The 10,868-nt window shown below is 52.1% G+C and overlaps 2 protein-coding genes across 5 annotated transcripts; one reads left to right on the top strand and one right to left on the bottom strand.

The window, feature by feature from the left end:
* Positions 1 to 549: 549 nt before the first annotated feature.
* GPATCH4 (G-patch domain containing 4) lies at positions 550 to 6,569 on the top strand. The gene is given in 9 exon segments (XM_008051022.2): positions 550 to 651; positions 2,163 to 2,299; positions 2,780 to 2,853; positions 2,955 to 3,047; positions 3,150 to 3,236; positions 5,349 to 5,440; positions 5,685 to 5,735; positions 5,964 to 6,522; positions 6,525 to 6,569. Coding segments are annotated over 8 exon segments (1,080 nt in total). The 5' UTR covers positions 550 to 651; positions 2,163 to 2,220.
* NAXE (NAD(P)HX epimerase) lies at positions 5,053 to 10,862 on the bottom strand. 4 transcript variants are annotated; one of them, XM_021709076.1, is made up of 7 exons: positions 10,661 to 10,862; positions 10,415 to 10,523; positions 10,157 to 10,267; positions 9,971 to 10,084; positions 9,122 to 9,269; positions 7,663 to 7,877; positions 5,053 to 5,131 (listed from the first exon to the last, which is right to left on the bottom strand). In XM_021709076.1, the coding sequence occupies exons 1-6, from the start codon at positions 10,840 to 10,842 to the stop codon at positions 7,669 to 7,671; spliced, it is 873 nt and encodes a 290-aa protein (XP_021564751.1). In that variant the 5' UTR covers positions 10,843 to 10,862; the 3' UTR covers positions 5,053 to 5,131; positions 7,663 to 7,668. The 4 variants fall into 4 exon arrangements, with proteins under 4 accessions (XP_021564751.1, XP_008049215.1, XP_021564752.1 ...); XM_008051024.1 differs by lacking the exon at positions 5,053 to 5,131 and having other exon boundaries at positions 7,467 to 7,877; XM_021709077.1 differs by lacking the exon at positions 5,053 to 5,131 and having other exon boundaries at positions 7,467 to 7,877; positions 10,415 to 10,519.
* Between the last annotated feature and the right edge of the window lie 6 nt (positions 10,863 to 10,868).

Here is a 10,868-nt window from a genome sequence, read left to right as displayed (position 1 = left end):
TGTAATTCCGGCTACTCGGAGGGCTGAGGCGGAAGGATCGCCGGAGCCCAGCGGGTCGAGGCTGCGGTGGCCGGGAGCGGCCACTGCACTCCAGTCTGGGCGACAGAGTGAGACTCCAACTCAAAAAAAAAAAAAAAAAGTACTTGAAGAACCTACTGAAATCTCTAGGCTTTTACAGATGACTGTTCCCGAAAGCTGAGTATTCATTCCTGCAAAAACACGGCAGAGGCATCACCCTTTCTGCCTCCACGAATCTCTTGGGCCACTCTCGATACTTCCCTAGAGTTTTCCTTCTTCGACTTTGTGCCCAGGACTAGCTCCATGGGGGACCCCAAACTGTTGTTCGCATCCCGAGTGGGTCAGTTAGGACTGAAGTCTTCTAACTGCTCAAGGATCGCAGGGAGGAAGCACGTGGAAGACGATCGGAATCTCTGAAAGGAGAGTGTGCCAAGGTCCAGTTTCCATGGCAACCATATCAGCAAGTTGCCGCCACGGTAGCTTCGGGGATCCCCGGATGACCGCGATTTGGGTTCCCGCGGGCGTCTCTATGGTTTCCACAGCCTAGAAGGACCGAAACGGCATTTCCGGGAAGATGGCGGCGCACAGGTCAGACTTGGCACATGTTTCCGCGGAGAGGATCCGGCAATGACGGTAAGGGGCCCCTTTCCCTGGAATGGTGGTAATCGGAGCCCAGGCTCAGTAGCCACATGAGAGCAGCGGAGTATTTCTACCCAAGTGACACTGCAGCGGGGGCCTGGGATTTAGACCCTTAGAGGAAGGAGGTCTAGGGAAAGGGGAGCCGGCTCTTCAGGGCGCTGTAGGACCAGTGGCCCTGGGCCACTTCTGAAAACTCAGATTGACTGGAGAGGATACAGTATTTCCAAAGTGTGCTCGCAGCCTTCACAGAGACTGCCGCGCACAGCTTTTGCCCAGTTACCTACCCACTGAAAGTAAGTTAAAGCGATTCCCACCCCTGTCATTCACGTCATCAAATAATGGCTGAACGTATTCTTGATATCTGGCTCTGCGTTAAGTGCTCTGGGGTTGGGAAATCACGCCTGTCTCTTCCAGGGCGTGTAGTTTGGAATTAATGCGACAAGTGTTCGGTTGTGGTCTTGCAGCAGAAAGCACAGAGAGCTATAAGCGACTGAAGAGTGTAGTCATGAAGAACACTAGTTCTGGAATGCCTGAATACCAATTTTGGATCCACTAATTGTTAGGTATTTGATTTGGGTAACTAAACCTCTTCAGTGTGTTTTCTCGTTTGTAAATTACAGATACTAACACTTCCAGTAGGGTTGTTGGCAGGATTAATTATCCATATGAAGCAATTAGCAACAGACTGGCATTGAGTAAATATGCAACAAGTGTTAGTAAATTTAGTGTATAAGTTGGATAATAACATTCTGGATCCAAAAAGAGGAATATATAAATTATTGTAAAGAAACAACACCTGCCGGGCATAGGGGCTCACACTTTAAAACCAGCCCTTGGAGCTGGGCTCGGTGGCTCAGCCTGTAATCCTGCGCCTTTGGGAGGCTGAGGTGAGTGGATTGCCTGAGCCTGCGGGTTCGAGACTCGCCCTGGCAACTTGGTGAGACCACATCTCTACCATAAATAAAAAATTAGCCGGGCGTGGTAGCACGCGCCTGTAGTTCCAGCTACTTGGAAGACTGAGGCGGAAGGATTACCGGAGCCCAGTAGGTCGAGGCTGCGGTAACCGGGAGCGGCCACTGCACTCCAGTCTGGGCGACAGAGTGAGACTCCAACTAAAAAATAGTAATAATAATAATAATTGTGTAAAGTCTTAGCATAGCCAGGCATGTGGTGAGCTCTCCATAAATTAGGTGTCAGTAAGCACCAGTCCTCCTTCACTTCTTGACGTGTTGATGTTGGTCTCTCTAGCCACACAGAGAGCTCTCCAAAGGCCAGGTCTCCTTCCCAGGACTCGGGAAACAATGTTTTATTTCTTTATTATGAGACAGGATCTTGCTATGTTGTCCAGGCTGGATTGAACTCCTGGACTTAAGCAGTCCTCTCAACTCAGTCTCCCAAGTAGCCGGGACATGCTACTGTGCCTGGCTAGGAAAAGGAATTCTTATACAGGCAGTCAGGATGGAGCTGATGGCTGTTCTGGGTGCTTTCTCCTTTCCTCTTAAAAGGATGATATCACCTCCTCGTCCCTAGTGAGAGTCTGCGGACAGAGACTTTTTTCTCACCATGAGTATCACTCCGGAGGTCAAGAGTCGTGGGATGAAGTTTGCCGAGGAGCAGCTGCTAAAACATGGATGGACTCAAGGTGACCCTGACCCCCTTGGGCCCTCTTCTACATCCCCCAACTCCCTATCTTCCCTCTGCCTGTAGAGAGGCTCATCTTGGACTATTTTCCATGCAGTCCATTCAGTTGAAGGAGGAAAAGCTAGGTTAAGGAGAAATTTGCAGATATTTTCTGGCTTTTCCAGAAAAGGGAAGAGTGGAAGAAATTTGACAATGGATAATGAGGAAGAAATGGGTGGGAGCATGAGAGGAGGGAAGAAGAGAAATGGCCTCTGTCCCAAAAGAGTTATGAAGGAAGAAACAGTTCAGGCTCAGAGACAGGGGACTGCACGGGGAGGTACTAGAATGAGAGGCACTGGGAGGGCTTCTGAGAGGGCTGAGGATGCCTTAGTGCTAGTGTGTGCGAATGGCAAGGAGCAGCACAGGGTGGAGGGGGGTAAAGGGGTGCCTTGTGAGGGCTCAGAACAGGCAGCAGAATAAGCCATGTCACTGTCCTCTGCAGGCAAAGGCCTGGGCCGGAAGGAGAATGGCATCACTCAGGCCCTCAGGGTGACGCTGAAGCAGGACACTCACGGGGTAAGACTGGGCAGGCTGAGGAATGTCAGCATGGAAGAAAGAGGGGTACCCTGAGGGCAGGCGAGGCGGATACTCAGAGCTTGTATTTATTCCCCTGGCAGGTGGGACACGACCCTGCCAAGGAGTTCACAAACCACTGGTGGAATGAGCTCTTCAACAAGACTGCAGCCAACTTGGTGGTAGAAACTGGGCAGGTATGAGCTGTAATCGCTGGACACATGAAACACAGCCTGGGACGTATGGGGCGGGGACACATGGCATGTCACTGACTCACTGGCACTGATAATTCCTTACAGGATGGAGTACAAATAAAGCACCGTTCTAAGAAGACCACCCGTCATAACCATCCCAAGCCCAACTTGCTGTATCAGAAGTTTGTGAAGGTATTAGAGGCTGGGGGCAGTAAGGGAGTCCATCCTGTTTTCCTTGGGGCCTGGACAGTTGCCTTTATGCTTTACCAGTTCTCAGGACCGTCCTAACATAGTGGGATCCTGTGACCAATCTTGCTGTTGCTCACTTAGAGTGCCCAGCCCTCAGCAAGAGTTGGGACCTTCAGGTTCCATAGATCCTTCAATCTGTTGAGGGAGTAGAAGTCAGGGCACAGCCCCTCACTTCAGGGCCTGCTAGGTTGAGTGGGGGAGGGCATCTACTTCAAAGGACTCAGGAGCCACAGGAGACCTGCGAGATGATCTGGTCCATCCTCCCTCCTTACTTTGCAGATATAAACAAAGGGTGCAGGTGGCTTGCTGAAGAGCCCACATGTGGCTAGTAATGGCAGACAGGACTAGAACCCAGGTCTTCAGACTCCTGCTTTCTACTATACCAACAGAAGGAAGCTAGTATGTAGTGGTCATTATATATCAAGGGCTTCACACATTATCTGGCAAGTCTTTCCCAATTCTCTGTATCTCTTCCCTCTCCTGCCCCACTTCAGGCCATCATCGGCTCTGCCTGATTTCCTTAACAGCTTCTCCACCTCTTGTCTCTCTCTCCCCCTCAGTCAGTCCATCCTCCACAAAGCATGAAGAGTGTCCTCTCTAATGCACAGGTGACATCGGGTCACTGGCTCCTCTTTAACCTGGGATAACACAGTCCAGATGTATCAGGCTGGTTCCATGGCCTTGCATGCCTTCCCTGCCTTCTCCAGCCTCTTCTCTTGCCACTTCTCTTGAGGACTGCTACACTTTAGAATCTGGGGTTTTTTTTGGTTTTTTTTTTTTTTGAGTTGGGGTCTCTGTCACCCAGGTTGAAGTACAATGGCATGATCACAATGATCATGGCTCATGGCTGTCTCAATCTTCCAGGCACAAGCAATCCTTCCAACTCAGCATCCTGAGTAGCTGGGACTACAGGCATGTGCCACCCCATCTGGCTTATTTTTTAATAGAGACAAGGTCTTGCTAAGTTGCCCAGGCTTGTCTTGAACTCCTGGGCTCAAGCACTCTGCCCACCGTGGCCTCCCAAAGCGTTGGTATTATAGGTGTGAGCCATTGTGCCTGGTGAATGTGTCTTTTTTCTTTTTGAGTAGGAGTCTCACTGTCACCCAGGCTGGAGTGCAGTGGGACGCTCACAGCCACTGCAGCCTTGACCTGCTGGGCTCAGGCGACCCTTCTGCCTCAGCCTTCCAAGTAGTTGGATCTACAGGTACATACCACCATGCCCAGCTAATTTTTTGATTTATTGTAGATGCAGTCTCGCCAAGTTGCCCAGGCTGGTCTTGAACCCATGGGCTCAGGCAATCCTCTCACCTCCGCCTCCCAAAGTGCTGGGAATACAGGCATGAGCCACCATGCCAGGTGAATGTGTTTCTTTTCTATGAAGTTACCCCATTCTTCCACCTCCAGAATAGCATGTTCTATTCTGTCTGGGACATTCTTCTCCCTTTCCCCCCCTTTATCTGCTGACTTTCTCTTGTCTTCCACAGCTTGTGTACATATCAGTTACTTCTAGAAATCATTTCTCAAATCCTGAAGTCGAAGGCAGTACCGCTTCTCTAGCACAAGCAACACCTCGGTCATAACTGCCTGTGTTCTGCATGCTCTGCGCCCCACCCCACACGTAGATGCCATCTGGGCTGGACTCCTTCCATTCTTATCTCACTCTGTCCTCTGAACTCCTTGGCCCATAGTAGACTCAGTTAATTTGGTTAAATGAAGGTGATGTGAGAGGGGTACTATAGGGTGGAGGGGGCACCTTTATTGTCAGTTACTGGCACTTGTCCCACTGTGAAGCCTGATGAAACAGTATTTCCTCCCTTCTTGCTCTGTCCACCAGCCAGCTGTGGGCCAGGAGGCCAAAGCTGCTCTACCTCCAGCAGCTGCAGCCACCTGTCCACCTTCAAGTATGCAGGATGGCACACTTCCTGGCTCTTCAAGGAGCAATGTTGAGGGCTAGCAGCTGCTGCCTAGGGCTGTGAATTCATAGGGGGCTCCCACAGGGAGTAGGGCTAAACAGTAGTGTTGGAAAGGCCTTGTCTATCCCCACGATCTCTCTAGACGGCCACGCTGACTTCAGGTGAAGAGAAGCCAGAGAGGGACATGGAGAGCTGCAGCGATGACGACAAGCAGGGGCCCTCGCCCCCACAGATGTGAGACTTTCTTTTAGCACTGGGGCTTGCGGGAGGAGATGCCCTCAGACCTAAGAGAAATGACCAAGTCCAAGGCTTGGCTGTGGGCTCCTGGCAGGGGGGTGAAGGTGGAACTTTGTATCCCTAGCACCTCAAAACAAGTGCCAGATCCTGAACAAGAACTCAGTGTTGAAGGCATGTTTTACAGGGAGAAGGCAAGCCTTTCCCCCAGGTCTGGGTGTAACATCTGATCTCCTCCCAACAGCCTGACTGACGAAATGCTGCTCCAAGCCTGTGAGGGGCGGACGGCACACAAGTAAGTAGTGGTCAGCTCCTCGGGCTCCCTTCTCTTCTGTCCACACTTGAGGAGAGCCAGTGCCACCTCTTGACACTTCTTACCCCAAGTAAATGATTCCTACTATCCATCTACTACTTGAAAATAGCACCCCACTCCCCCATCCCCTATCAACCTTCACTGTAGGCCTGAGGATTAGGCCCATTTCCACTAATAACCTTCGCTATGACCTGACCCCATCTATTTCAGGGCTGCCCGTCTTGGGATCACAATGAAAGCCAAGCTCGCTCGGCTAGAGGCCCAGGAGCAGGCCTTCCTGGCTCGTCTCAAAGGCCAGGACCCTGGGGTCCCTCAACCACAACTCCCTCAAAAAAGGAAAAAGAAAAGGAAGCAGAAGGAAGAGGAAGAGCCTACAGTATCTGAAAGGAATGTGGGTGAGAAGCACCCAGAACACACCAACCAGAGCATCAAGACAAGCAAGAAGAAACGGCGACATCAGGAAGGAAAGGTCTCTGATGAGAGAGCGGGAATAGCCACAGGGAACAAGGAGGAGGAGGCGGCTGCAGAAGCAAGTGGACTCAGGGCAGTGAAGAGCAGAGAACAAACTGGTCAGTCCCCTAGGAAAAAGAAGAAGAAGAGGCAGCACCATGAGGAGAAGCTGCAGGCCTTGGATAAAGAGGAAAGAGGCAAGGAGGCCGCAGGCAGGACCAAGGAGCTGGCAAGCAGAGCATACACAGATCCTGGCAGCAAATGCAGGAAGAGGCGGCAGCATGAGGACCTGAGCTTTGAGGATGAAATTGCAGAAACTATCTTAGATGGTGGTGGCAGGGATGCAGAAAGCAGAGCATGCAGTGATGGGAGAACCAGGAGAAGCAAGAAGAAAAGAAAGCATCAAGGGGAGGAGGATGTCTTGCATGTAAGGGGTGAAAGAGATAAGGACGGCAGGACTGGAGAGGTGGAGAGCAGAACACATGCTGGCTCTGGCCACCAAGCCAAGAGGAACAGGCAGCAGCACGCAGAGGAGGGGAGAGCTGGAGTCGGCACCAACCAGAGCACCAAGAAGAAGCGGAAGAAAGACTGACAATCTTTGCTGGTGATGCTCAATCAACTCATTTTGAAGAGCTGAAATCTCAGAGACCTGGCTTGACATACATCTTTGGCACATCCCAAATGAGTCCCTCCTAAGGAGGAAACAGTTCTGGAACATCAGTCTGCTGAGGACATAGCGGTAGTGCCATGCCTTAGTTGAGGGAATGGGCAGTTCCCTCTGCGACTTCTGACTCAGAGCTCATGAACTCTGTGTCTGCAGAAGCCTGGCAGCTCAGGGGCCAGGAATGCTGGGGGCTGTGGGCACAGGAACGCAGATACCCTTTGACAGAGAGAGCATCCCTGTTAGAAGCAGCTGAAAATGTAGACTTATATGAAATGTTCTGATTTCTGTATACTGTAAAGGCTAAGAAAAACAACAAATGTAGGGCTGTGCGCTGGATTTAGTCCACAGGTAGCCAGTCTCTAGCACTACCAAATGAATGAATAAACACCAGCTTGGGCTCCTAGCCTACTGATAAATCCCGACTAGTATTTCCATTCCCAGACTGGGAAAGTCCTGAATACAGATTAGATTTTCCATGGAGGCCTTTGAAGGAATTCCCTTTGCTCACCTTGTAGTCTTGCTACCCTGGTAAGCAGAAGCAGCTCCTTGTCTGTGTGTCAAATGGATAAGGATCACCCATGTATGAAGGACAGCACTCAGCATCTCACAGTCCATTTTCATTGCTTGTAAATACTGTAGCAACCTCTTGCCTGCTTTGCTTCCCCTAGAGATGGTACCACATCCCAGTGTTGCTCCTGCCAGCCACTAACCTTTATTGCTAGAAGAGCTCCCCCAGGACCCCACAGTTCTGGAGAGAGAGGCACTAAGTCTTTATTGGGAAGAGCGTCTACCCACCTTCCCTCACTGCAGACGATAGACACACTCGGTGTCAGGGTAGGATGGCAGGTTCAGCTGGTACTTCTTTTCCAGAGCAGGGGGCACAAAACGACCCCCCAGGTAATGATAGCGACCGGTAAACTGGGTTGCAGACTTTTTGGGTGCCGTCAGCGAAATGAGCAAGTCTGGCTGGATCCCTCCACCTCCAGAGTTTCCTTTTTCTACATCCCATCCTGGAAGAAGAGTAATGTTCAGGGAGAGTGGAAGAGGCCAGATGTCCAGTCCCTTCCACACCTTGCTTTACCCCAATCCTGAAGGAGTGGGGAGCCCCCTCTGACCCCAACCAGATGAACTCTCATCCTACAAGCTCCATGTACCCTTGGGCTTTGGTCTCCTCATGGAACCAACGTGTAAAGGGGGCTCTTGAACTCTGCTCCCCAGCCCTGATGTGGAGTCCAGAAAGCTGTGTTCTGCCCCTCTAGACTCAAATTATTTTGGACCTGGTCTGAGCCATTGCTCAAGAATCAGGAGGCTGGGCGTGGTGGCTCACACCTGTAATCACAGCACATTGGGAGGAGGAAGCGAGAGCATTGTCTGAGCTCAGGAGTTCAAGACCAGCCTAGGTAACATGGCAAGACCTCACCTCTATTGTAAATTAAAAAATTAGCCCGGGTGTGGTGGCTTATGTTGTAATCCCAGCACTTTGGGAAGCTGAGGTGAGAGAATTGCCTGAGCCCAGGGGTTTGACAAAAGCCTGGGCAACTTGGTGAGACCTTATCTCTATAATAAATCAGAAAATTAGCCAGATGTGGTGGCATGCACCTGTGGTTCCAACACTTGGGAGGCTGAGGTGGAAGAATGGCCTGAGCCTAGCAGGTCAAGGCTGTGGTGGCCATGATCGTGCCACTGTACTCCAGCTTGGGTGACAGAGTGATTCTCTGACTCAAAACAAAATTATCTAGGCATGGTGGCATGTGCCTGTAGTCCCAGCTACTTGGGATACTGAGGTGGAAGGATTGAGCCTAGTGGTTGAGGTTGTGATGGCTGTGATTGTGCCACTGTACTCCAGCCTAGGTGACAGTGAGACTGACTCGAAAAAAAAAAAATCAAGCCGGGCTCGGTGGCTCAGCCTGTAATCTCGTGCTTTGGGAGGCCGAGGTGAGTAGATTGCCTGAGCCCATGGGTTCAAGACCTCCCTGGGCAACTTGGTGAGACCTCATCTCTACAATAAATCAAAAAATTAGCCGGGTGTGGTAGCTGTGCCCATAGTTCTGGCTACTTGGAAGGCTAAGGTGGAAGGATTGCCAGAGCCCAGCAGGTTGAGGCTGCGATGGCCGGGAGCGGCCACTGCACTCCAGTCTGGGTGACAGAGTGAGACTCCAACTCAAAAAAAAAAAAAAAAAATCAGTACTTTTGAATACCACCTTTGAGACACAGGGTAGGACCCCAGTTCCCCCAATCCTCTGTATCCCAGCACCTGAGGGAATGTCAATGCTGGCAATGGGCACAGTGAGTCCCTTCAGGACACCGAGGATGCTGCGAAATGGCTCTCGAACATCGCCCTTGAAGCTGAAGCCGAAGATGGCGTCCACCACCAGCTCATATAGCTCATCAATCATCGTGGGCTGTGGTGGAGTAGGAAACGGAAAGGATTTGAGAGCCTTAACTGGAGAAAGCTGTCCTCTGCAACCACGACCACTCACAGAGGCACAACTGTATCTGCATCTCATTCAGAGGGCACCCTGAAGCCTAGAGGGAGTTGGCCACTGATTCAGGCGAAACTGAGTGCAGACATTTTCTGTTCATAGTGTTGGCCTCCTACTGGGAAGTCTATGGTGTGGGATAGCCTGAGACTGGGAGTCAAGAGGGCCAGATTCTGGCTCAACTCTGCCATGATTCAATTCTGTGGCAAACTCCTTCTCTACGTTAGTATCTTCATTTATAAAGCGGGTTAAGAATATAAATATATAATCTCAAATGTCCCATCTCCAAAGCAATGTGTCTGCAAAAAGGGTTAGGGTGAGGCAGTCACTCCAACTCCTGAGAGGGGCAGACAGCGTGTTTACTACATGCCAGGGGATCTGACTCCAGGGTGTAAGGAGTGACCAAGGAAGGTGAAGAGGAAAGAAGCTTTAGAGATGGTGGTGCTGGGGACTCATGGGGCACTTTATAAGGAAGAGAAGGCTTCAACACGCCTTCCACTACAGCATCATTAAGGTGCATTCTATGTCAGGCACCAAGATGGGCTCAGCCTGGAAGCAGGAAGGCAGAGCAGGGCACAGGCAGTGGTCACTGGGGATATGAGGTATTGACTGGGGCCACCTACCTCTGGGGGCATTTCACCAAGGAAAGGGATGTCCATTTTTTGACACTGGGTCACCAATGCAGTGAAGAGTGGCTTGCTAGGTCTTTTGGGGTAATAAATGGTTGGTTCATAGCCCTAAGAAAGAAAAGTGGTAATTCAGTCCCAGAATCCTATCCCCTCCCCCATGGCCCCTCCTGACATACTCACAAAAAGCTGGAGGTGTCGAGCGCAGACCAGGCCATCTCCTCCATTATTCCCCGGACCACAGATGACCAGGACAGCAGGGGGGCTCCTGGACATGGACTTGGGGGGATATGCCTGAAGGCAAAGTCAAGAGGGGTTCAGGGCTGTTTCAGGCAGTAACAGGCCAGGCAGGCCCAGCGGTCTCTCCCATCCCTTTGTGCCTAGGGTAGGGGGCTTGGACAGACAGCGCTCCTCTCAAAGGCTGAGGGTTGTGCCACTGACCTTGGCAATGGCTGTGGCACAGCTCAGCCCAGCCAGCTCCATGAGTTGGTCCACGCTGAACCGGTACTCGTTAAACAGCTCTTCGTCCACGGCCTGGGCCTCCTGCTGGCTGAGGGACACCTGGGCCTGAGTCCCCGCCCCTCAGAGGCGCCGGCGCCGGCGGCGCGGCCGTCCGGTCCCGCCCCGGAGGGAGAGCAGGCCACCCTCGCCGACGCGCCCCCCGCGCCCGCCTAGGGCCTCGCCCACCTCAGGTACTTCACCGTCGTGCTCGCCATGACCTCGGAGTACCCGCGGCCGCCCGAGTTCAGCCGCTGCGGTGCCCACCAGGTGGGTCCCGAGCGGCAGGCGCCGGCCGGGCTTTTGATTCGCTGCAGGCGCGAGCCCGCAACCAGCAGCCCGAGCCCCAGCAGCGCCCGCAGTCCCGACATCCAGCCCGGAGCGCGCCGCCCGCCCG

The sequence above is a fragment of the Carlito syrichta genome, unplaced genomic scaffold (assembly GCF_000164805.1).
Source record: "Carlito syrichta isolate Samal-C Ts95f unplaced genomic scaffold, Tarsius_syrichta-2.0.1 Scaffold156294, whole genome shotgun sequence".
Taxonomy (NCBI): Eukaryota; Metazoa; Chordata; class Mammalia; order Primates; family Tarsiidae; genus Carlito; species Carlito syrichta.
The sequence above is the reverse complement of the archived record's forward strand: the minus strand, read 5'-3'. Positions and strand labels throughout refer to the sequence as shown.

What these genes read in the sequence shown, in the direction of transcription:
- NAXE (XM_021709076.1), bottom strand. Translation starts at nt 10,842, where the DNA reads ATGTCGGGACTGCGGGCGCTGCTGGGGCTCGGGCTGCTGGTTGCGGGC. An exon ending in CTCGACACCTCCAGCTTTTT is followed by an intron (nt 10,085 to 10,156) that starts GTGAGTATGTCA and finishes TTTCTTTCTTAG; the next exon opens with GGCTATGAACCAACCATTTA. An exon ending in TTGGTGAAATGCCCCCAGAG is followed by an intron (nt 9,270 to 9,970) that starts GTAGGTGGCCCC and finishes ACTCCACCACAG; the next exon opens with CCCACGATGATTGATGAGCT.